The sequence below is a fragment of the Marmota monax genome, unplaced genomic scaffold (assembly GCF_021218885.2).
Source record: "Marmota monax isolate L192 unplaced genomic scaffold, Marmota_monax_Labrador192_F-V1.1 WCK01_AAM20220418_F8-fsc00007, whole genome shotgun sequence".
In the NCBI taxonomy this organism is placed as follows: Eukaryota; Metazoa; Chordata; class Mammalia; order Rodentia; family Sciuridae; genus Marmota; species Marmota monax.
The window spans coordinates 23,773,744-23,801,118 of NW_026692781.1; the positions used below are offsets into that span (position 1 = coordinate 23,773,744).

Genomic DNA, 27,375 nt, shown 5'->3' on the forward strand with positions numbered 1-27,375 from the left:
CAGCAAAAGTCATAGTCATTCTTTTTTTTTTTTAAATGACTGAGTCATACTCCATTGTGTATATATACCACATTTTCTTTATACATTCATCTGTTGAAAGGCACCTAGGTTGGTTGCATAGCTTAGCTTTTGTGAATTGAGCTGCTATAAACATTGATGTGGCTGCGTTACTGTAGTATGCTGATCTTAAGTCCTTTGGATATATACTGGGGAGTAGGATAACTGGGTCAAATAGTGTTTCCACTCCATTTTTTCCTGAGGAATCGCCATACTGCTTTCTGTAGTGATTGTACCAATTTGCAGTCTCACCATCAATGTTTGAGTATACCCTTTTCCCCACATTCTCACCAACATTTATTGGTACATGTATTCTTGATTGTTGCTGTTTTGATGGGAGTGAGATGAAATATCGGTGTAATTTTAATTTGCATTTCTCTAATTGCTAGATTTTGATGGAAGTACAGGTCTTCCTTTGTCATCTGCCCAATGTGAAATGCCATGAATTGAGAATCCAGAATCAATATAAAATTCAAGGTCTATCTTGACTTTGTTAGTCATATAATTCAGTTTCAGTTACTGGGTCCTCATTTCATTTTCTAACATATTCCTGACCTAAATATATTGAAGATAACATAGGATGATAAGGGTGAAATGCCTTTGAAACTTATAAAGTCTTATGTGAAATATAGTATCACTCTTTTCATTTATTTATTTATTTACATGCAGTGCTGAGAATTGAACCCATGAACCTAGAATTACACATGCTAGGCAAGCACTGTACCACTGATCCACAATCCCAGCCCATTATTTTTATTCTTATCCAATAATCTTTACTTTTTTCCCAGCCCATATAAATTTTTTCCATTAGTTAATGTTTCTTTTCCTTTAGAATATATATTTGATTTTTGGATATTATAGCTTAGGTGCTAGTAATCTACTGTGAAATTTCTATACTTAGGGCAAAAATCCAGAGATAATCATAGAAGACTAACTGTTTTAGAAAAGTGATGCATTTGATTAAGTGAACATCCATCAAGTTATCAGGAGAATATTCTCAAATTGGCATTTGTCAAATTAGGGGAATGCCACTTTACAACAAACAATTCCAGTTAATACTAAGTATAAATTAGAAAATGATCATTGAAACTTGAATCTTATTTCACTTAGAAAGCCTTTTATAATTAATCAACCTGCAGTTTTTTTCTAGGGCAATGTAGTAAGTAGATTTTGTAGTTTTGGAGAAATAGGGAAATTGTGTTAATATTAAAGGGAGAAAGTAAAAGTTGATCAAAAAGTGATTCTCAGTCAGAGCTATACAAACTGTGTTCCAATTCACTGTAATTAATTTTATTTCTTGCTGTTTCCAAGCTCCTTTTTACTTCTTGTAGATCTTGCAGTATGCCTGAGGAAAGTTTTAGAATTTGAGGATCCAATCTTCTCTTCCTTCTTGTCTTTCCACTTTCTCCCACAATCTTGATTGTTATCATTAAAAAATAAAACATTGAGGAATGTACTATTTTAGTTATGGGTAAATTTGGGTTTGATGTAATAAACTATTTTTATTAGATTATATTTAAATGCAAAAAAAATTGTCCAGATGTACTTGGCTTTCTCTTTTTTCATTCATCACAATATATCTATCTCCCATAGTAAATATCAAATAAATATAAGTGATCTAAAGATAACATTATAGTTTAGGCTCACAGAGCATTCATGCTAGAGCTCTCAAATATTCTTCCTTTTGGTCCTTTGCATGTTGCTGTATAAATGGGGATGTTGAGCTTTCTTGTGTAGATGAAATGTCAGGCAGTTTTGCATTTTTTCCCCTCAAAGTAGTAATTTCTCATGTAGAGGTTGTTTGTCATAATATTGTTGTATATTGCTTTTTCTTAAAAATGTTAACTTGGCTTATTTTTTCCTATTGTGTTAAAAATAATTATGCTTACATAATCCATTACATAATTAATAGTGAATATATTTGAATCTTACATAAGACAACAATAAATCTTAGTGTTTAGGAACAGACCCCTTCTAACCTTGTTCTGCCATTAAAACTCTGAATAACTTTGGGCAAATCAGGATATATCTTAAAGGGGCTAGAACTTTAGTCAGTTAAAATCTTTGGAATATCAATAGGTTACATTAAAGTTATCCCTTTGAAAGAAATATTTCAGAGATGTATGAAATACCAGATAAAATAGATGATCTTAGAAAATAAAAATAGTAATAGCCTAAATATTCAGAATTCTTTTTTGTTTGTTTGTTTTAGCTGTGCTCTATAGAAGTGACTTGTGAATCCGCCAGTGTGATGGCTGCAACACTGGCTAATGGTGGTTTCTGCCCAATTACTGGTGAAAGAGTACTGAGTCCTGAAGCAGTTCGAAATACACTGAGTTTAATGCATTCCTGTGGCATGTATGATTTCTCAGGGCAATTTGCTTTCCATGTGAGTAGTTGTTTATTAATTTTCTCCAGCAAGAATCTAGTCTGGAATTTTTTTTAAGCAGTTTGAACTTTGCTTCTAAAGCTGTATATTAATTTTTGAAAGAGAGGCTTATTTTCAAGGTTAATTTGTTACAAATTGGTAAGAAATAGAGTTAAAATAGCCTATCAGATGTTCTTAAGAACTTGGAAGTTTAATTTAAAGAACCTCATTGCTTCTGCTTGTAAAGCATTTCTACATTTAAGGTTAGTACAGACTTTCTTTACTTTTATTTGTCATTGTTTAGCATTATAGTGACTGGGATGTTTAACCTCTTTTGTTACAGCCATAGATGTTTTAAAGGGCTTAAAGTATATTAAAATTAAAGCTTAAAAATATACTCCTTTAAGTTCTATTGTGCATTTGCCAGTGTGAAACATATGGACCTTTCTTATTTCATCTTGCTTATATTATGTCGTAATGCAGTCCTAAAAAAATTTTTTTTGGGGGGGAATTTCAAGTATGCTAAAATAGAGAAATGGATTTAATGTTACCTATCATTCACCTTAAGTAATTATAAATACATGACTAATCTTGTTTCATCTGTGTACATATCTACTTTCCCATCCTAATTATATTCCAGTATATAAATTCAAATAATAAAGACCCTTAATAAAATATATGAGTACCATTAGGGGGCTGGGGTTGTAGCTCAGTGGTAGAGTGAGTGCCTGCCTTACATGTGTGAGGCCCTGGGTCAATCCTCAGCACCACATAAAAATAAATAAATAAAGATATTATGTCCCCCCAAAAGAGTTTTATTTTTTTTTAAATACTATTATTACATATTTAAAAACTTAAATATTACATATAAAAACATTATCTTTAATCAGTATTAAATTTAATATCAAGATATTTAGTTTTCAGATTTCCTGGATTATTTTATATATTATGACTATATTATTTTACAATTTGTTTGACTTGGGATGCAAATAATGACCATATATTGTGATTGGTTGTGTGGCCATTTATTTTCTTTTAATCTATAAGTCTCTCCATGATCTCTCTTTTTCTCATTATTTTTGGTTGGGTCATTTATCCTGTACAGCCTTTCTTGGTCTAGATTTTATTCATTACATATGTTCCATTGTGCTTTGTAGTTTCTGTGAATTGTTTTATCCAATTCAGATGGTTTCCATTGGCTTGTTTTATTTGGTTTTGTGCAAGATTATCTCATTAGTATAATTTTATCAAGAAGTGCTTAATGTCTGAATGTTAGTAAGCCATTAATAAATGCTGCACTGATGAAACTAATTTTTCTTTTATCATAATTGTTGTCAAGTTTTGCATAAACAATAAGAAAATCGTGAAGAAGAATAAAATTAAAACCTGTGGATCATAGTTTATATGTAACCACTTTAACTCCTTAGACTATGTCTTTCAAAATTTTTTCTATATTTTAATGTATCCCAAACTTTTTTATAGTTTGTCATTTATTTGCTGTATTTACAAACATGTTGATCAATGTTTATCTATGATATTTTAAGTGTTGAAATTCTCTTGTATGGACATATGCCATATTTTTTTTAAATCAGTTCCTTTATTATTGAACATAACATTTCTTATTTTCAAATGTTTACATGAATTTTTAGGTTGGTCTTCCTGCAAAATCTGGAGTTGCTGGGGGCATTCTTTTAGTTGTCCCCAATGTCATGGGCATGATGTGCTGGTCTCCTCCTCTGGACAAGATGGGCAACAGTGTTAAAGGAATTCACTTCTGTCATGTAAGCATTCTTAATGAAAATAATGACCATACAAGTTAAGCTACCCAGTGATTTTATTTTTTACCTATTTTCCATAGTTTTCACTTTTGGTATTCTGCCTGCCTATGTGACAGTTGCTGGGTCGCCATGGAAATACTCACGGAGGAGCTTCAAGTTGCACTACTAGACAGCTCCTTTTTAATTATTCTCACAAAAAAATTACAGTTGATTGATGCTTATGTTTTAATTTTCTTGGTTATAATTGTTTTTCCAAAACTCAGAAAATATACAGAGAAGTAGTTTAAAACCAAAGATTTTAATTAAAATTTATTGTATCATTAATACACATAGTTGACTTACTTATTACCTACCTTTGTTGGTTTTTTTTAAGAAATAAGCACTGCAAATTAAAATTAAGATAAATTTTTAAAAGTTGTACTACTTTTGATTAGTTCAGTATTTTATTGTCACCTAATTCTCATTATTATTTCATGTTATTATTTTACTTACATATATTACTTTCTAGAGTCCATGTTAAGTACAATAATTTTTGTTTTTTATTTGCAGATTTTTTTCTCAATTAAAATTCTGGTTTGTTTTTTAGTCTTTTATATTTTACATGACCTAGAGAATGACCTTGGGTTATATATAAAATGAATTATAATAAATTATAACCAGAATTCTGACATATTTTTATGGTACTTTACAGTTATTTCATTGAAGAATGTTTTCATGTGGCCTCTTATATAAACCCTGTTTTATACAAGATGAAAGTTAGACAATTTGAGTGATTGAGTACTAGGGTCATGCTATAGTAAGAGTGTTCTCAGGACTTGTATCTTTATTCTGATTTCATTTCTCTTCCATAAACAAACAATAGCATGCATTGTTTGTTTGTTTATGGTATGGGGAGTAAACCAGAGGGCCTCTACCATTGAGCTGTATCCCAATGCTTGTTTTTTTTGGAGGTAAGATCTCTCTAAATTGCCAGTGTTGGCCTCGAACTTGGGATTCTCCTTTCTTAGCCTCCCTACTTGCTGGGATTACAAGCGTGTGCTGCCTATGCTACCCAGCTGCAGTGGTGGTTTCTATAAGATCGTAGTTAAGCCAGACAGTATATGTACGGTTTGTTAAAATGTGAATAAACATAGCTAGTGAACAACCAATTTCTTTTTTAAAATTCTTTTTACTTACACATGACAATAGAATCTATTTTGATGTAAACATGGAGTATATCTTATTCTAATTAGGATCCCAGTCTTGTGGATGTACACAATGTTGAGATTCACTGTGTTGTAGTCATATATCAACATATATGTCATATTCATTACTTATACCTATTCTGTATAACTCTTTACAGGATCTTGTTTCTCTGTGTAATTTCCATAACTATGACAATTTGAGACACTTTGCAAAAAAACTTGATCCTCGAAGAGAAGGTGGAGATCAGAGGGTAAGCCAAAGTCTTTCTTAGATCATTCTATAATATTCTTTTAAGAGAGAGAAATTGAGATTCGTCTGTTTAAAACTTAAGTTTGTTAGTAGTCTCATGTTTTTCCCAATCACAAATGAATGCAAACAAATTGCTGATGTTTTTATCTTGGATCACTAGTACATAGATATTAAATATTGCTTTCATTATTTAAATTGGAATTCATTAGCCTAAGAGTTGGCTTGTTTTCTGCTATTTTAAGAGTTTTAGAATTGATTCTGTTTTAAAAAAACATTGGAAGAAATGCTACATGCTATTAATCTAAAAAGAAAGTCTTTTTTACTCTTAATATTTGTCCTAGTTCTGAATTAAAGTGTATTTCAGTTCCTTACCTACTTTGTGGATAAATATGTAAATGAAAAGGTATTACGATATTAGTGGGAGACCTTTCGAAGCCTCTTAAGTTTTATAAGCCACTGTAGATGAAATATTTTTTTCTACAATGAGTGTTTGATGGAATATCCTCATGCCCTTAAAGTCCTGTTTATTATTGCAGTGTTTGGCTTCGTATTATCCATTTCTATTTTAGAGCTGGTATTAGAATCAGGACTTAAACTTTTTTAATCTATATGTAGTTTTTACTGGGCCAAGGGACTTATATTGAGAATTTTAATTCAGTACCTTTGCATCCCATATGAAAAATTTTTATAGTAAAATTACCTATTAGACTGTGAAGCTCTTGTAAACAATTTTAGTATATACCAAATAAATTTTGTTAGTGCCACATTAAATTTTTGTTAGTTGCAATCAAAGTAACTTCTTATAATATTTGAGAATTTTGCCAAGTTAACAGAGTAGAAACTTTATTGGGAGTCGACATGAGTAACATGAAGTAAAAATGTCAGATGGTGGTGGGTGAAAATGTTAACAGATTTTAATAACGTTCATTGAAAAATACCATTTTATAGCTTGGACCTTTCTTCACTCAAGTACACTAATAAATTATGTATGTTGCTTGAACAACTAGCATTCCTTTGGACCATTGGACTATGAAAGTCTCCAACAAGAACTTGCTTTAAAAGAGACAGTGTGGAAAAAAGTGTCACCTGAGTCAAATGAGGACATCTCTACAACTGTAGTATATAGAATGGAAAGTCTGGGAGAGAAAAGCTAAAGAAATGGGTTCTAGTTTCAGAATGTTTCTTCATTTAACCTTTCAAACATCTTTAGCTTTTTTGCAAACTATAAATATTTATTTGAATTTTTTGTGTTCTCAACCTTAGGTGCTGGAGCCATAAGCTTTTTAATTTTTTTTTTTTTTTTTTTTTTTTTTGCTTATAATCTTTGTAAAAAGATAATAGTTAAAAAGTGGATTTGTTGGTCTTTAAAAAGTAAATAAAGCAAATTTGCTTTATTTTTTAAAAATACAAAAAAGAAATTAAAAAAAAATCTTGATTTAATTAAAAATTTTGCCTGTATAGCCAGATAATCCTACTAAGGTGTCATTTCTCAGTTCTAAAATCTACAAATTGAATTAATAAATTATTGCATTTAGTTTTTTATTTTCTATTTTTAAAACTGACATGATGTTGATAGTAGCAATGGAAAGTACTTCTATGCTAAATACGAAACTAAAAATTCAAAGTAACGAATTCCAAATTACTTTATTTATAATAGCAGTAGATTATAATATTATTTTAAGTTTACATGAATGCCATTTTTAGCTATAGATTGGTGTTAAATTTTTAAAAATTCGTCAAAACTTTGGCAAACACTTTAAAATATATCTCATTACTTTGTTACTGTGCAACTCCTGAGTTCTGTTCTGAGAACTATCTTGTACAGGAGTGTCTTTACATATTGAACCTTTCCAGCCAAAGAATTTCATTGTTAAAAAGCTATAATGGTTACTCAGAAGGAGAGATAGTGTGTGTCTTCAATATGAATTTTATTTTCATATTACCCACATAACTTTTTCTGTTATAATTACATATGAATGGCAGATTTTGATTTTAGCTTTTAATAATTTTATTATTCTAATAATTTCATAAGTGCTAATGAATATTTCTTTTGTGATAAATTATAACATCTTATAAAGTTTGTTTTATTTGAATTCTCTTGGAGTACTTAGGAATTGAATTTAGTCTAAAGGTAGTAAGTATGCTACTAAAATATCTGTTTAGATCTGAATCTTTTTGTTCAGTTATAAAAATGCAATATTGAGAATCAAAACTTGTTTTTAAGAGAAGAATTAGGTTCTTTGTAACCTGATTTCAAATAATTATGCACAGTATTTTAAAGTCTGTCTTGGCAAAGTATAAAATTCTGTAAGGCCTATTCACACTTCCTCCTTCTTCCATATACCTCTGTGGTTTTCCCCATAGTTTCAAGTTTGGTTTTTTGAAATTTATGTCTAAACCAGTAAATTTGGAGGGAGAGGTTTGAGAAGGAAACCTTTATGGCTTCTTAGAATGATGGCATTTATGTGATATGGCAAAGTCTGTAAAAGTATTATAGTATAGCAAAAGAGATTTTACTGAGTAATTTAGATATCTTATACAATTTAAGAAATCTTGGTCATATGATGTCTTGAGTTTGAGAACTATATTATTAGGGGAAGAAGTTTCCTCCCAGAGGTGCTGGTCAAAAGCCTTTTGGGCTTAGGTGTTAAATTTAAGTAATTATATATGAAATTTTACAGAGTTTTACTAAGAATTTTACGGTTACTTGAATGTTCCTGTGATATTCAGATATTTATACTAACTGGATGCTTCTCAAGGCCTTGCCACTGCCGAACCTATGGACAGTGTCACATTTGTGTTAGTTCTACCATGGCTATTTGTGATTCAGGTAACTGAATGTCTTAATTGGCATGAAGGCTTTATTTTTTTTTCCCCTTCTCTGATCTAAATTATTACATTTTCCCATTTTGCTCATAGGTTGGTTTTACTTTATAAAATTATAGTTGTTTTCATATTGTGTACATATTTGTATAGATTTCAAAATTAGGTTGTTAATTTGTGGCACTTTATATAATGTTGGTAAGGCCTAACTGTACACTTAAAAATGAAGTAGGGTTATCCAAGCTACTCTGTTTAGAGACTTTTTAAGAACAAGCATCCAGAAATTTTTATAGGAGGTATGAGTGGAAGAAGAAGTAAGATGCTGTGAATAGGCCCACAAACTTTTAAAAAGAAAAGCTTTGCCAGTGTAAGTACATATTTTGATTCTTTCAGTATTCTTAATATCTTTTCAAATAAAGTTCTTGAAAAGTACCCAGTATTGTTGGGTTTAATGTTTTGTGCCATTATTGATTCTTGATATTCAAGCATTTACAAGATAGCATATTTGTTTTTCTTTTTTTCCTCCTTTTTGTTGGCATCATTAACATTTCATTTGAAATGCATATTCTTCTTGATATATTTGGTTTTTAGCATAAATGTTGTGCATTTTATCTTAGTGTTTGGATTAAAACATTTGTGTTGTTTAGCTTTCTTTCATTTGCTTTGTATATTTAATAATGTACCTTTATTTTCCGGTATGCCTACTTTTTGTATTGTACAATAAATTTATTTTAAGCTGATTTTATTGTTTTTTTTTAATATATAAAAGCAACTATAACATTTTTAAGTACAACAAATGGGATTTTAACTTAGGGAAAAATTATCCTTATGAAGATACTATTTGAAATGTTTATTTTCCTGAGACTGCCTCAAAGTGAAACTAGAAATACTTAAAGGGCTTTATTTGATTTAATTTTTTTTTTAATACAGTATAGTGTTGGTGGGCTTTTAGGGGAAGAGGATGTTTCCTATTGGTTGTACTAGAATTATTTGAATTAGGACCTTTCTCATAGTCCCCTGCCCTCCTTGATTAAAAAAAAAAAAAAAATAGCCCTATTTGCAGAATTTTCCTGCTCTCTGAGGAAGAATGTGATTGGTGTTATTCAATATGTAACTTTCATTTTATCTGTTGTGTCTAAAGAGTAGGAAAAATTGCTAACTGAAATGACGAGTATCATAGTGTTGTATTACAATAAAACTATTTTTCTTAGTTGACTTAATAATATTTTGAGTAGAATAACTATAATATAGAAATTCACCTCGGCTTCTTTCTTAAGGGATTTAATTTTCAGAAGAAATATTTGTATGTTTCCATAACATAATCCAAGTTATAGACTGCATATATTGTAGGTCATGTACTTTTAACATTTCTCTATTTGACTAAAACTGCCATACAACTAAAGATTTCCCAAGCATATTGTATAAATTTTAAAACTTGCTTGCTTAATTTGCATTAATATGTGGGATTTTTTTTCCAAATATTTCTCTTTGGACTAATTACTAAGGAATTTCAGTATGCTATATTCAACATATATAACCGTATATGATTAACTTGTTTCTAAAGGTAAATTTTCTTTAACTCATTTGAAGCGAAGGCAAAAGAAATTCAAAATGCTTGTGGTCTTTATCTGACAGTGTAGAATTTCATAGGTATATATGTATGTGGAAAGAGCTGTTAACATGTTGATAATTTATATATAATGTGTGTATATGTTGTATATGTATGTGTTTGTATATTTATTTCATCTCCCTGTTTAAATCTATTTATATTCTGAAGATGACCAATAGTTCTTTCCATATAGTATATTATGTATAAATGGTTCATTGATCTGTATTCCTTTTGTGGTGGCACACGCCTCTAATCCCAGCATATTGGCAGGCGGAGGCAGGAGGATCACAAGTTCAAGGCCAGCCTCAGCAACTTAACCAGGCTTTAAGCAACTTAGCGAGTCCCTGTCTGAAAATAAAATATAAAAAAAGGGCTGGGAATGTAGCACAGTGGTAAGTGCTCCTGGATTCAATCCCTGGTACCAAAACCAAAAAAATAAAATAAAATTTTTGCTGCCCCTAAATTTATAAAGTGTAACATATTCTACTTATTAAACTTGGCTTTGTGGTTTCTGTTGTTACTCTTCTCGTTCACTACCAGTACTGTCAGGGTAAAAGAGTAACTAACAATATTGGGGAACTCCAGCACAGGGAAGACGTTTGACTTTGAGCTCTTCCCAACATTTATTATAAAGAATTGGCCAAGCAGTGTGGTGCACACCTGAAATCCCAGTGGCTCAGGAGGTTGAGGTAGGAGGATTGCAAATTCAAAGCTACCCTCAGCAATTTAATGAGGCTGTAAGCAACTTGATGAGACCCTGTCTTAAAAAAGGCTAGGGATGTAGCTCAGTGGCTAAGTGTCCCTGGGTTCAATCCCTGGTACCCTCTCCCCATCCCATCCCCCCAAAAGGATTCTGTTCAGTTTAAATAATGTACTTTTCAGGTTGACAGTGTATGGAATGATTTTATTTAGTTTACTATATACAATTTTTATGTTTAAAAAATCTGCTTTACTATTCATTTGTAGAATTTTGAATTTTCTACTGGATGACCTTGAAAATGCTAGAATGCATTTTTCAAAAGATTTATGATCCGTCTATTTAATATGTGATTTCTTCTCAATTCCTATTGTGCCATTTATAGTAAGTATTGTATTTATAAATGTATAATAAAACCAAAACTAGATGTCAGAGATTTGGTATATATGGAAGTTTATTACCAGATACTATGGCCCTAGATTTCATTTAGATTTATTCAGAATGGACTTTACTTTAATTAGTCTGTTCTGTGTCATGGAGTCCAAGGGCAAAATTATATGTGAACATACATTCAAGAATATCTAAGTTAAGCAATATTTCTTTTATTTCAAAATAACACAGTTAAAATATTTGTTTCTTACATTGCTTAGAAATACAAGAAATTTATTTGGATTGGGAGAGGTTCTTTTATTTCCCTCCCAATCCAATAGTTTATTACTGTAAATACCTAAAAATGTACATGATTTGTTGAATAAATGTAGAAAATTATGAGGACATTTGAGGCCAAATCTACCCTATGTAAAACAGAATTGGCAAAACTTGATATTTCTTAGAGTTCTTAATTTTCATAAGGAGTAAGAGAAATACTTATTTCTGAAACAGGAAGACTGATAATAAATCTTTAAGTAATTCTGTTACTGTGGTATTCAAACTTTATTTTCTATTTATATTTTGTGAGCATATCAAAATAAGGAAATTTTAGATTGACTTTGTTTACCATTTCTGTTGTATAGATGATTGTATTTCTATTTTAGTAATTTTTATAAGTTTTGGGTAATAGAGATTTTTTTATATACTATATGCCATATGTATAAAGCTTGACTTTTATAAGGATTTCCTGACTTCCTGATTCCTTCTAAGTAATTATCACTTTGATGCATTGCTTTTTTGGTGGTATATGTGGTATTTTTTTTTATAGATCATACCCAACAATAAATTATAAAACACTTATTATTGGAAAATGGTCATATATTACCTTAATTTTTAAAACATGAATTATGATGGACTCATAAAGCTCATATTAGAGGTCTTGGGTTGTAAGCTTAGTGGTAGAGTATGTACTTAACATGCTAGAGGTCCTGGGTTGTATATCCAGCACCAGAAAAAAACAAATAAAAAGAAAAACTTCATATTAGAATAAGTACCTAATGTTTACTACTTCTGGCAACTGGTTTCATAACACTGTTAGTCAACTTTTTTTTTTTTTTTCTTTTTCCCCCAGCACTAGGGATTAAATACAGAGCAAGGCAGGCACTCTACTACTGATCTGTATCCCTGGCCCCTGGTTATTCAACTTTGGTTTTTTTTTGGTACTAGGCATTGAATCTAGGGACACTTAACCACTGAGCACATCTCCAGCCCTTTTAAGCAAATTTTTAATATCTGAGGATATGGTTTTTCTAGACACAGTATTAAAATAATAGCCTTTGTTTCTCTAAAATATTTATCTTTCTTAAATACTTTTAATTCAGATACCTCAGATGATTGAAATTATCTAGTTGTAATACTTATCTTTTGGAAGGAAAAATTTTTACCTGAAATAGTCTTAAAATTTTTGTTTTCACATTGCATTTCTGGTGATTTTTATTTATATAACAATATACTCTGCCCTGAAATTATACTCGAAACCCTGAGCTATAATTAAATTTATATTTTTTAAACAGCTGAAGAATTTTTTTTTTAAAACGTAGTTCAGCCTTTCTGGATCTTTGTACTTTCATTTACCATAATCTTGTATTTTTTTAGAATCACAGAATTGAGCTTGCAAGTATTCCTAAAGTTTGTAACTCCCACTCCACCCAGCCCCCTTTCCAGATTTTTTAGCACTTTGTTTTCTCTATTAACATATTTACATTTTTTAAATGTTTTTATGTAGTTGTTCTGTTGTATGTTTTGTTTCAACAGACTTTTAAATTTATTTTTAATGATCATAATTGGCATTAGCTAATGTGACTATAGGTTATTTTGCAGTCTGATTGTATCATCAGCATTTATTAAAACTATTTAATTATATTTTCCAGTAAAAAACAATGTGCTGTAATTAATCAAATCTATCAAAGTTAGAAATGAATGTTGTAATTATACAGTAGTTCTAAAAATAAAACATTACTCCGGAACCTTTGAAAGAAAGTGAGTGTAGCAGAAATGTAACTCTAAAAATAAACGTTGCACTGTTGGCTTTTTAAAGTAAATTCCTTTGGGGTTAGATTAAATATATAAGTAAAAAAGATTGTACATAAGCAAAAGCTACTCGAGTTCTAAACAAATGTTAACAGAAGAAACATAACACTTTTCTTTACGTATTAACTTTTCCCAGAAATGTGCAAGATAACTGCCTGCTTCCCTTGTTGTATTTTAAACATTTGAATCAGTAAGTGTCCTCAGAACAAGTTTTCTGATTTTTAATTTATTCTGTTTATAGAACATATTGTCTTCAGTATCAATTTCATAATAGGTGGATTTTTATTTTTTATTTATAAAGAAAAATGTGTATTGTGTTCTTGAAATGTATTAATTTTTTAAAGGCCTTGTTGACTTGTAAAATGTTAAGACTTAAATATTGTTACTCTCAAGAGAATATTATTCTCTGAAATTCAGGTGTACTTCATTGGTAGAGTGTATGCATAGCATGTGTAAGGTCCTGGGTCTAATCACCAGCACCAAAAACAACTGATTTTTTAATTCTCAGAATTTAAACTTGCCTGGTTAGCCCTTCTATGAGTTTATAAAAGTGAAAAACCTTAACTTTTAAGAATTGGGCCCTTATTTAATGTAAATTCTGTTTGCTTTTACACAATGTGTACTAAAATAAGAATGTGCTGAAATATTAATGTCAACTATAATTGTAACTAACTACTCATACTTGAACCATTTCATTGTAAATTTCAAATTGAAATCTTGATCTTCAATCTCTTATTAAACTTCTCTTTAGTTCGAGGTCAGAATGAACAGTTTTTATTATTTTGTATGTATCACTAGGGACAACATAAAACTTAATCCTTAAGTTCTGACCTTCTTCCACTAAATGAGATTAATGATGTTATATAAAACCATGGTATAAATTATTAACTGAACTCTTCCCATAGTCTATTGTTTTATTCTTTCTCCTAGTCACTGAAAATTAAAGATTATAATGAGAAAATTCAATATATTATCTTAATTTAAGTATTATACTTTCTTTTTCATTCTTTTATATCATTATTTGTCTTTGGCTGAAAAATGAGATAATTTTAAAAATTATAGTTACTCGTGAATAGGTTTTCATTTCTGAATATTCATGTTGTTTATATTTTCACTTCCAGATCTTTTTAGTATTGTTGACATTTGACAAAGTTAAAGAAAATATATACCTGAAATGTACAAGTCGAAACTTCTTTTCTTCAGTATAGTATAGCTTTATTCTTTAGTATTTTGCATAAAGCCTGGATACATGCATCTTACACACAATTTATAACCTGAATAAGGAAATAGACCAAATAATAGTTTTTGAGATGAGTATTTGAATTGATATGAATGAACATTTTCTATACAATGAAATTTCATTGACCTCTTGATGAAATTATAGGACAATTGATTTTGTTAAAGTTCTGTGGTAACTAATACCATTAGCTCTCTTTAATCATACCATAGAATATGTCTCTTTTATCATCCCTTTTTACTTGAAAGAGAAACTTTAGAGAATGGGACTGAGGAAGAGGGGGAATAGAGCCTAACTTTCTATTTACCTGTTAGTGAAGTTTTTCAACTAAAATATGCTATTTCAACAAGACTTGGAGACTATCTTTTTTTTTTTTTTCTGAAGGAGAACAAAGGAGAAAGAATTAGTTTGCTGTGTTTTTAACTAAGTAATAAAGACTTAAGAAGCTGTAATTTTTATTCAGTCTCTAGTGTGTAATTTTATTTTATATCTTCATACTTGCTTACTACAGAACCAGCACTGTTGTTTATTTGGTATGCCTTGTGTTGGGTTTTGTCATGTTATTGTCTACTTATTCATTTGTTAGTATATTTACTTGTTTGGAGGAGCTCTGGTTAGAGGAGAATTTACATATTATGTTCTGTAGTATTTGCTTTGCAAAAAGTTTTAATGAGTACCATTGTGAAACAGGGTATTTTTTGTTAAAAATTTAGGATCTCCTGCAAAAATTTCTTAATACATTAAAACTTTCAGTGTACCTTATGCTTTTATGACTTACATGGCATCAATGACTGCTGCATGAGTATTTTAGGACCTGAGTAGGCTGTCCATTAGGCATATACTTCCATGTCTTGTGCATTTTGCTCCACTTTATAATGCCTGTTTTAGTTTTTTTTTTTAATCCTTGTGCATTTTGCTCCACTTTATAATGCCTGTTTTAGTTTTTTTTAACACAATTTTTACTAGTTCTGTGACTAAATTTTTTTTCTCAGTCCTTGAGTGAAATTGACTCATGAAGAAGTACTGAATTTATCATATTTCTCATTCATGCACAGTAGTGATCACACATTTGAAATAACCCTGTGTACCTAAAATTGGCAGAAATTGAAAATGGAAAGAAATGCCCCATTCATACCTATTCCTTATGCCAAAGACCTTGGAAGTCAGAATTCCTTTTGTCAGATGCCTATCACAGGAAGCTTAGTAGTGTACATATCAGAGCTAATTATAATTATATCAGTCCTTACTTGGGTCTAAACACATCAACAGAAACCTATGAATATCAAATTTTGAATAGTTGAATAGCATGGCTTCTAGGATCATTGGTAATAACTAATATTTATTGTGATTTAGTATGGGTCAATCATCTACATAATAACACATGTTTTAAGAGTTCTTAAATCCTAATAAAAACTATGAAGTAGGTAAATACTAGGAAGAGGTATTTTATTACATCTATAGGTTCTGATTATATTTTATGTAAATTCCCTAAGGTTGCACACTTTTACAGCCAAGATTTACACACAGATGATTTTGGTTTCAGGGCTCATCCCTTTTGACAACAGACTATGCTTCTCCCATTATGAAATGTAATGAGTGGCTGGGCATGATGGCACTTACCTGTAATCCCAGGCTGAGGCAGGAGGATTGCAACCAACCTCAGCAACTTAGCCAGACCCAGTCTCAAAATAAAAAATAAAAGGGGTTGGGAATGTGGCTCAGGGTTAAACACCCTGCATTCAATCTCTGGTACTGGAGGGAAAAAGTAGTGAGGAATTTGTGTGTTACCTTATTAATAACATTGGAATAGTTCATGAAAATTAAAAGACTAACAATGTCAAAATCCCCATAGACCAAGATTTTAGGGAGAGTTCGTATTAAAGTTACTCTGTTTAATCTGCAATGATTATATTTTTGTTCTAAAGTATATAGATGGGAAAATTAAATCCAAAATTATTTCATTTAGAGAAGGTCAGTCCTAAATCCTACCATTAAAACCATCCTTTATTTCATTTTTTTATGTAAGTGCTTTAAAAATGTTCTTGTTATGTACTTCTACAGTATTAAATGCAAATTAGTATGTTAGCACTAATAATTGGTGTTTATCTAACTCTTACAAATTATTTTAGAAAATGCATTTAAAAATTTTTTTGTTTGTTGCCTCTAGATGTCTGTTAGTTAAATTTAATTTAACAATCTTAATCAACCTTTGTCCCTTAGTGCTTTTTATAGAATTCCAAGTATAATTTTCATTTGTCCTATTTACATATAACAGTTCATGATATGATCCAAGAATGAATTGATCTTTGTTCACATCTGTGCTTGTTTTTAGGAAATGCTTTCTTTTTTCTTTTTTAAACCAGCAACACTAGAATGATTCAGTGATGAAGATCAAATTCCTATATTTGTCTAGATCCATTTATAATTGTCTTTGTATATGTGTTTTGGTTTTAATGATAATGTTAAATCTAAGCACAGTCACAACACAGGTATATGCAATATATACTGTACTGTGAAGAAACAATTTTGCTGATTAAATTATACTTAAAACCCAACCTATTCCAATCCCTTTACTCTGGAAAATTGGTGGTTTTGTTAATGTACCCATTTTACACTTAAATTGCTCTTTTTAAAATCGCTTTTGTAATAAATGTACTGTGGTACAAGAGTGGTCAGATAATGCTCATTCCTTTTATGAAGTTGTATTCCAATCTTATATGACTATAAGAAAGTGGCTGAAGGAACAGGCTCCTTTGGTTTCAGGCTTCCATTTTAGGGTTCTGGACCCTTATTTTACTTAGTTACCAAATTTTCATCCTTTCTGTGTAGCAGTAATTATTTTCTGCTTGTGTTTTCTCCTCTTCATTTTGGCAGTATGTATAAGTCTTGCTAATATACAAGATTCGATTCTTCTATATATAATAAAAAGTGTATAAACTTTAAAATTATTTTCTTTTCTTTAGGTCTTTTTTTTTTCTACCAAGTGAAAAACAAAAGGAATTATTACCCCCTCTCTTTGCATTTCACTAGTTTTTCTTTAAATAGTACACAAACAGAAGTAATTCAGGATGTTTGGCTAATTTAATTTGATGGAGTAGTCTATATAATTTAATCTTAGCATTATTACAATTCATCTGTATACATTAGCCCTAGCATTATTCATTCATTGGTTCATTCTTCATTAAACCAGTATTTATATTTTGCCTGTGTGCCAGAAACTGCAAGGTAATGCAAATGATATGATCTAGCTCATGATGTTTGCAATCTAGGAGACAGTTATTGAATAAATAATTACTAAAATAATTTAAATGGTCATAAGTGATTTACTACTGATGTATATAGATGTAGTTCATTTTAGCCATTATAAAGGAAGTGAATTGCCAAATAGTATCTCTTATAGTGACATTTTTATACATCTGTAACAAACTTTGAGACACAGGGATACAGTGAAGCTACAAGTGTAAGAACATGAATGCCAGTATTCAGAGAAGGCTTACTTGTGTGTGGGGGGAGTAGTTGCAGACAAAAATGCCATCTGTCTCTTTAATGTTTTATTTATTTAAAAAAATTGTTAAGTAATGCAACAATAAGTAAGTAATAGAAACCTAAAGAGTGCTAAGTGAGGATATAACAAAACCTCATTTACTCTCGGTGGTTGGGTATGGTTGGTTTTTCCCTGAAAGATAATACTTAAGTTTTAAGAGTCAGAGGAAGAGTGGAATAGGACTGATAGATTAATCTGGCTTGAAGGTCCCAAAACAGAAAGGAGTTTAGCACATTTGAGAAGGTAAAATACAAACAACAAGGAAGAGTGAGTTGAAGGGGATGTAAGATTGGTCCTGGATGACTTTAGAGATAGGACCATATTATGCAGAGTGGGTGAACTGTCTTGTATTTCAATGTGCATCAGAATTGTTAGGATGTCCAAATTTTAAAATGCAGCTTCCTAGGGGCACAATCCCATAGCTTGATTCAATCATCTACATTTTTAATGTGTACTCTAGGTGCTTCTGCCAAAGATAGTTCTGTGGACCAGTCTCGGAAACATTTTTACAGGGTTTAAGATTCCACATTAAGAGTTGTGGATTTTATTTCAAGTACAACATGAAACTTGTAAGCTTTTGAGAAGAATGATGTGACTTGATTTTTAAGCATCATTCTGTAGAAAACAGACTAGAGAGAGACAAAAGTTGAGGAGAGGGACATAAGATGTGAGGATGGCTTAGACTAGATATCCTATCCTATTTCACACATATCCTATGTGTGAAAGAGAATGAAATATCTAGTTGGATGCCCAATTTTTAGTGTGAACAATAGGGCTGAAGCTGATGCATCTACTATGATGGAGACCATTGGTGAAGCAAACCTTAGGAGTATGGAAAAAGTAGTTTAATTTAGGCTATTATAACTGTTAAAGGATCTGATTACAAATAAAAGGGGGTTGGTTAACAGTTAACTAACAAGTAGGTGATTATGTTTCTAAAATAACAAAACATCTAAGGGGAAAACAGTCTAGGACTTTTAACTTTAATAAGGTAAACTGCTCTGCCAGGCTTAGTGGTGGAATGTATGTTGGCCTCATGCCTGTCACCTTGTAGTTGCATGCTGGCCATCCCACTTTTAGCCTCACCTGAATGGCAAAAGTGGAAGAAGAAAGGAGAGAAATGAGTAATACCTAAATCAGGAAAAATCTTTTCCAGAAATCCACCAGACCCTGGCCAAACTAGTGACAAGGGACTCCAGGAAAGTGTCTTTTAATTGGGCACATTGCTACCACTATTAAGTAGAGATTCTGTTAGAATGGAATGGGTGAGAAGTGGATAATTGGTAGGCAATTAGTAGTGTGAAAACTAACTTCCCTTTGAAATATTTGGATTTGTAAGATATTTAAGTAATGATGATGGGAAAGAAGTCAGTTATGGGCCCAAACTTAAGAGAATGGTATAAGCTGGAGATGCAATTTTGTGTGTCCAGTGTGAGATTGTAGTATTTGGAGCATTGGTGGAATGTGAGATTACCGAAATAGATAGTGTGGAGTAAGGAGAACTCTACATAATTTTCCTATGAACACATATGAAAATAACTAAGTGAACCCAACCATCGTGCCCACCCACAAGAATGGGGTCCTAATTAGAATAAGATATATACTATGCTTCTATAATTTTATCAAAATGGATTCTACTATCATGTATAACTAAGAAGAATCAATAAAATCCAATAAAATAAATCTTTTCAAAAGAAAGAGCACACTTTGCATTGAAATTTTTAAAAAGGTGTGGGGAGATCAAAGATTGCATTCTAAGGAACTCTCTTTTTAAAAGTAGGGTAGCAGAGAAGGCAATTCCACTAGGGCAAAGTAGACAGGAGAAAAAATCCAGGATAATGTATCAGGTAGTCAAGGAAAAGAACATTTCAAGGAGTTTGGAACCAGAGAAAGTAAAAATAAAATTAAGATGAGGGTTTTTCATTTATATGATAACCATTCTGGTTTTCTTGTATTAAAATGATTAGTTTGAAAAATAAAAATAGTAGATAGCATGGCCATTTTTTATTGTTTGGTAACCTGCCTTCTCCTTTTCAAAACGTCTTTATTGTATTTGGGATGTAAAGGTCAGAGAACTTTTGGACTAGAGAACGTTTGATCATTTAAAAAAAGAAAAAGATGCAGTAAAGTTAGGCATGATGATGCACCAGGAATCCCAACTGAGACTAAGGTAGGAGAATCACAAGTTCAAGACTGGTGTGGGCAACTTAGTGAGTGCCTGTCTCAGTATTTTAAAATAAATAAATAAAAAGGGCTGGGGATATAGCTCAGTTATAGAGTGCCCCTGGGTTCAATCTCTAGTACCACAGAATTTTGAAAAGGAAGTTGGGGGAAAGGAGAAGGAGATCTGTAAAAAATGAGAGCTTAAAGTAGACACAAGACAGGCATTGGCCAAAAAAGTGAGGTCCCTGGAAAAAAATGGGGTCACAGTTTTGGTGGCAGGAAGGGCACCTCCTCCAATAAAATAGGACACAGAAAGGCAGAGAGGTTTACAGACACAGCTGGGTTAAGGGGGTATCAGCTTTCTTTTCCTGAAGAGTATGAAGGAAGGCTTTCTTTTGAAAATGGGTTGGGAAGATGTGTGAAGTTTCAGAGAGTAGGGAAGATAGGAAATGTTTGCTGTAAAGTAGGAGAGAAAGCTGAAGGAAACCTAGCAGTGTTTTCAGAATACCAGTGAGGTTGGTGACCCTGGATTTTTAGCAATGGCAAATACCATCTTGTTACTCTTAGTATGCTGTGACTGTGTCCTGAATTTGAATTTAGGCAGGTAGGAACTACAGAAGATCAGACAGAGTATTTTAGGGCATTTACCAGATACCAATTTTAACGACAGGCTTTGGAATCTATTTTGAACCCTTCCTACATAAAAGATTTGCATTTAGAGGATTATTTTTTTTTTCCTTTTAGAATTTGGTTTGTCTTACTTACAACTAATACAGATTACATGAACAAGTGAATTCTGTGTGTAACTGTGCCATGCCTCACCTCACAGAATAAAATATTACTAAGAATTGTAAATACTAAAATATAGATAGATGCTAAACAATCTAGTGATTAAGACCTGAAAAATGGTGCTAGAGTGATTTTATATGCACAGAGAGCAATGTAAAGTTAGACACACACAGATACATATCAAACTTTAAATGGCTTATTTTTGAGGTTCTTAAAAACATCCTTTTCTCGCAGCTTCCTGTGTAATGTGTTGGCACAGCTTGATATTGTAACTTGCGTAGTTATCAAATAAGAAAGGCTGTGAAACTGCTTTGATTAAGCAGTAGAGAAGCATTGTTACATTTCTTTGTGTGTGGTTCATAAAGTACACACACTGGACCCTTCATAATAGAGCTCTGAAGTAAACATGAAAGATACAGAGTTAAGTGTGTTTCTCTAAAGACACATGGAAGTAAGGGATTTTTTTTTTCTCCTTAATATCAAGGCAGTCAGTTAAGAATATTTGGTGGCTGGAGTAACTAGAGTAAACCTATGTCCCTATGCCTTGCTTTTTATAGTATCTAGGGCATGCTAAAAGAGATGGATCTTTAAACTCGAGTTGAAGACATAATTCTGCCTATATCACTGCCAAAACTTACTTTTTTTTTTTCAGCAGACATAGAGCCCCATCTTTTTAGCAATCTGATTTATATTTGTATTTATTTAATTTTAATTTACACAAGATGGAGTCTTTGTAAAAATCTTTTGATTCCAATAACCCTGATTTTATTTTTCTTTGAAGTAATATGTGTAAGTATTTGGTGACCAATTTTATTTCCTGTGTTATTTTGCTTTTAGGTTCTTCATCTCTTTGGGGTTTTATGTACTTATTTTTTAGTTATAATAAAAATTATTAATAAAACAACATCTATTCTAGAAGTGTGGCATCTTGTCTTCTGTCTAAACACATAATATGATATAAACTAATCTTCATGAAGTTTTACAAATATTTGTATTAGACAGGAAGAGGTTGGGAAGAAAGTAAATGAGAACTTTGTCAGGGGAGTGCATATGCTCTTTGGGGTTGTCACATGGGAAAGGCAGTTTTGTTTTCAAAGGAATAGCTGCCTTTGACCTTGCTCAAATTTCTATTTTTCTTCTACTTGCTACTACTTAATTAGGAGTACTGTTTTTCAAACCACACAAAGGTATATTGTTAGCTACTTTTATAATCAAGTATAAAAGGAGAGATGCTTGAGTTCATTGGTATCTTTTTAGACCATTCATTGACATTTACCCAAATAATATGAGCCACTGAGATAAGAAGCTGTTAATTTGTTGCCAATGCTATAGTATTCATATTTGCTTTTATTCACATTAATCTAAAACACTTTTCATTTTTAGAGGTTTAAATACAAAGAATAAAGATAATGTCTTTAACATTTTTCCATTTGATGTTTGTGGTATTGACATATCAAACTGAATTATTTATTTTGTTCCCCCGTTTTCCCATTTATAAAAAACACCTTTGGTTAGCACCTCAGTATAAAATTAGTGTCTCTGATATCCCTATAAATTCCTTAGTTGGTATTTTCTGATTTCCTATCACAACCTATTTTTATTTTAGTTTTGCATTGTCAAGGAAGTCTCAGGTATTGCTAGGAAATCTGTTGGCCTAACATATAGTTAGCAGTTGCAAGCACTGGCCCTGGTATCAGTCATTTTGGGCCCAACTCCCTATCGGCCACTTAAAACTCTGATGTCCTGTTCAAGTTGTTTAAATATTTTAGCCTTCAGTTTTCTGTCAGCTGAATAAGAACAGGAATAATAATACTTCAAGTACTTGCCTCAGTCAAGAAAGAGATGTTTCATCTTAACATTTTGTTGTGAAGATGTAATTTAACATTTTGCTTCATGATGTGTCTTCTTAGCTTACCAATAAGTGAAATTATTTCTGCTAATCTACTCATTGATAGATTGAAATGGTTTGCTTAAAAGAGTTTATTATTTAGCTTAACCAAGAGCAAAATGCTTTGGAGCTGTTGTTTTGAATATGTGTGTGTGTGTATGTGTGTGTTTATGTTTATACACACACACACACACATATGTTTTTATTTATTACATATATTTCTCATTAATTAATTAATTTGGTACCAGGGATTAAACCCAGGGGCGACTACCCCTGAGCAACACTCCAAGCTCTTTTTATTTTTTATTTTGAAACAGGGTCTTGCTAAGTTGGTGAGGGCCTGGCTCAGTTGCTTAGGGCTGAATTTGCTATCCTCCTGCCTCAGCCTCCTGAGTTGTTGGGATTACAAATGTGCACTACTGCACCTAGCTGACCTTATATTTTTTAAGTGAAATTTCTGTAAGATAGAAATTTCCTTTAGAATAAAATTTGCTGTATGATTTATTTCTCTCTTTTGAAATTACCATATGAGAACTTCCTGTATTTGTGTACAAATTTAGAAACACGGTCATGAAATGGGTGCATTGCTTTTCCCATAAAGGATTGATTCTGATTCTCTGATCTTGTCATTTGGATTAGTGTTGTCTATATATAGTATATTAATATCTTTGAATAAATCATTGGAAAGCTTAGGAACATGTAGCATCATACCTTAGACTATCCAATCATAAAAGTATTATAATTTTGTTTTAAACATCCTTACCAATGTTAAATAAGCTTAGTAGTAAAGAAAGAGGAAATATCTTTGATCACATATACATTGTATAGATATATTTACCTTTGCCTTTGAGGCGTTTAATTTATATCTGTTGGCAACTTAAAATTTTCTTTTAGCTATACTATAATAGGTTCATATGTGTTTACATGACCTTAAGAAAAATATTTATGAAATAAGTCCGGAAGCTTATCTTCATTTAAAGGCTATAAACAGCCAACTTGGAGTGAAGCTTTTAAAACAAAACTGGATCTGCAGGCATGATGGTTTATTTAACAGATGAAGAGAGTATCTATTCCATGACAATAGATACTGTGATGAACTGGAAATGAGAACTCAGTTTACGTCAAACTAGACATGATAGAAACAGAAGGGTGGTTTTTCAGTTACCTGCTGTATTCTTTTCATTAAAGCCACTCCAAAAGACCTAAGTAGTCTTTGTATGAAGACAGAAACTAGGATGAAAACCAAGGGAAATGTTAGTTTTGCAGTTGCTAATAGAGTTGACATAAAGTAGTTGGAAGTAAAGTGTAAAACTGACAAACCAACCTTTCCACTCTCTGTCCCTTTCTTCCTCCTCCTTTTCTTTCCATTCCCCCTTCCTTTCAATATTTAGCAAAGGACCTTTATGAATTAGAGCTAAATTGCTATTTAATCTTTTGATTGCCTTCTGTCCTTTGGATAAGTAGATCTCTTAAGGACAATGCATTGTCAAGGTCAAATCCTACAGAACTGAGAATGCAGATGTCTGAGTTTTGTACCAGCTGTACCACTAGTTCACATGTTAAATGAACTTGAGCCAAGCCTCAGAATCTCAGTGGTGGTAATAAATACAATATATCCACCAAGGAATTCTACCTCCAGCTTGTCAGGGATTTTTTAAAAAAATATTTTTAGTTCTAGATGGGCACAGTACCTTTACTTATTCATTTTTATGTGGTGCTGGGGATCAAACCCATTGCTTCACATGTGCCAGCACTCTACCACTGAACCACAACTGCAGCCCGTGTCAGGGATTTTTAAAAAGCAGTTAAAACTGTTCAAATGTTGAATTTTTTTAGGGTCATCCATTATATAGGTACAAAGTGATATGATTACTTATAAGTACAGAGTTATCAGGAAATTCGGAAGGAGGAGATAAAAGTCAAACAATTCACTTCTAAACAAGTCCAAAATAAATAGGAGAACGATAGGAGTGATGACCTAAGAACATCTCGTGACCGGTAAAATTGATTGAACCCTCTACCTTCTTCCAGCTTTGTGGGAAGAGTGAGGTTTTGGTACGCCAGGCATGCGGTGTCAAGTGAACTCATGTGAACTGGAACATTTTTGTCCCACTGTTGTGGTGACTTTGTACAAATAAACTAAGATAAGGTTGTCTGGTTCTGAGAAGCAGATTTGATAAGGAAAATGTAGTAGTACTGGAAAAATCTACAAGACGAAGGGAAAACTGTTAACATGGAATTTATGACTTTTTAATGACTCTCTACCCAAGTGGAATTTCTCTTTCCTCTGGGGAGGAATATGTCAAACATCTTGAGCCCTTAATTTATAGAGCTATAGTTGCTTCTATGTTATTGAAGAATGATTCATGGTGAATGATTCATCAAAATACAGCTTCCATGCCACTGACGGTTACTGTTAACCCATTATTTTCTGGACTTTAGCTATGTAGACAGGTGTTTTAAAGTGAACACAACTCAGATATGCTGTGGGAAATTAGGGAATGAACCTCCATCAAAGGATAGCACACCTACGTTTTTCGCAAGAGTTGTTGGAGGTGAATGAGTGAACTTCTGGGGAGCCTACGCCTTCAGGTTGTTGGCTGTAGTAGGCCTTCTAAAGGTGTGTCAGTTTAGTTGGGAATATTGGTGAAATTCTTTTAGCAGAGCAGGAAATGGACTGTCCCTAATTGAACTAACAATCCATTTGTTGTCTTAAAACTTAGTTTCATTTTCTTTCTTGACTTTCCACCCATAGCTCATGATTTATGCAGACTTAAAATCTAGGGGGCTGTTTGCTGGAATGAAGAGGTGTTTGTGGTTTGACTTTTAAATGGGGCCTGTGCATATGCTGCCTTCTAGAGCTTTCCTGTTTTGGGAAAAGTGACATTCATTTGGGGATCAGACTCCAGTTTTCTGGTTTGGACTAAATTTATCCCTGAAGTTAGCTTTTTATTTTCATGGGAAAAACAACAAACTTCCATGCTAATTTTTTTAAATATTTTATTAGCTGTTGATGGACCTTTATTTGTTTGTATGTTGTGCTGAGAATCTAACCCAGTGCCTCACACATGCTAGGCAGGCACTCTACCACTGAGCCACAACCCCAACCCCCTATATTACTTTTTAATAATTTTTTTAGGGCAAGCTAATGCCCCCCACATTTGTCTGAAAGCCTTTGTACATTGAAGTTTTCTCCTTTACTCTCATATTTATTTCTGAGATGAAATATGCTTGAAAATAAACTGTTAACATACTTTGAATAAACTAATTATATTCTAAAATAATTCTTCAATGGACTTTATTTATAAGAAACGTTCTTTTAGAACTTTTAAAACATTGAATAATTGACTAAGCTTATATATGTAATATCTCTTCAAAGTAGTTTGGTCCAAATTCAGAATTTAAAAAGAAACGTAGTTCATATATACAGTCACTGAAATAAATGAGGATTTATTGCTTAGAAGAGCAAATATATTTTAAGGAGAACTATGGGTAATTAATAATGTACACAAGTAAATGTCCCACATGGTCATTTGTGATGTAGTATGGCAAATGTGGGAGAAGATTATATTATTTTTACATTAACACATTAATTGTACAATTTCATTATGACAGTTCTATACGTGCATATATTGTGTATTGATCAGGTCTACCTGCCCCAATTTTAACTTCTCTCATCCTCCTCTTCCTTTCCCTGGCCTCCTTCCTTATCCTTAATAGTCCCTCTTCTACTTTCAGTTCTCCCCCACACCCCTATACAAGAGAAAACACAAGATACTTGTCTTTCTGTGTCTGGCTTTTTTCAGTTAGCTTGATGACTTCTTGTTTCATTCCTTTTCCTACAAACAACAGGATTTTATTCTTCCTTATGAAGACTGATGATACTCTGAATAATACTTCATTGTGTATATGTACCATTTTCTCTCTCTCCATTCATCTGTGGATGAGCACCTAGACCAATCCCATATTTTGGCCATTGTAAATAGTGTCACAATAAACACTGGTGTGCAGGTGTCTCTTTTGTATGCCTATTTCATTTCCTTTGGATATATACCCAGGAGTGGTGTAGCTGGATTCTGTGGTAGTTCTATTTTTAAAATATTGAGTCACCTCTATACTGTTTTTATTCCCCCTCTGTACTGTTTTCCATGATGGTTGTACTGATTAACATTCCTATCAAAGGAGATTACTTCTGATTTAAGAGATTAGCATTCACAGAGTTGGGATAAGAATAACATTTCATTGAGAAATGAGGAGAGAAAGGATGCTTTCGGGGAATAGCATGATTATCTGGCTTAAAAGGGGCAGAAGTTATATTCAGGGTTGTGGTGGGACAGGAGTGCCTAATTGATGACTCTACCCTGACGTGCTGTCAGGGCACTGTGTGGGCAACTGGCAATAAGCTATATGGAAAATGAATGCTGGGATGATTTGGTCTGGGGAGGTGTGGCAGCAAGAAAGGGCATTTCGTGCTAGCCTTGGAGGGTAGGTAAGAATTTGGGAATCTGGGAGTTTTTAAAGGGAGAGA

The 27,375-nt window shown here is 32.1% G+C and overlaps 1 protein-coding gene across 3 annotated transcripts in view; it reads left to right on the forward strand.

Annotated features, from left to right (window-relative positions):
• Nucleotides 1–27,375, forward strand: part of Gls (glutaminase) — a 77,253-nt gene that overhangs the window by 39,448 nt on the left and 10,430 nt on the right. The window contains exons 12-15 of one of the 3 annotated variants that reach the window (XM_046447269.2): nt 2,270–2,446; nt 4,075–4,206; nt 5,546–5,638; nt 6,645–9,200. In XM_046447269.2, coding sequence (XP_046303225.1) covers nt 2,270–2,446; nt 4,075–4,206; nt 5,546–5,638; nt 6,645–6,791 — 549 coding nt within the window. In that variant the 3' untranslated portion in view covers nt 6,792–9,200. Of the gene's footprint in view, nt 1–2,269; nt 2,447–4,074; nt 4,207–5,545; nt 5,639–6,585; nt 9,201–27,375 lie in introns of those variants that run through there. The other 2 variants (XM_046447270.2, XM_046447268.2) reach the window with 2 other exon arrangements.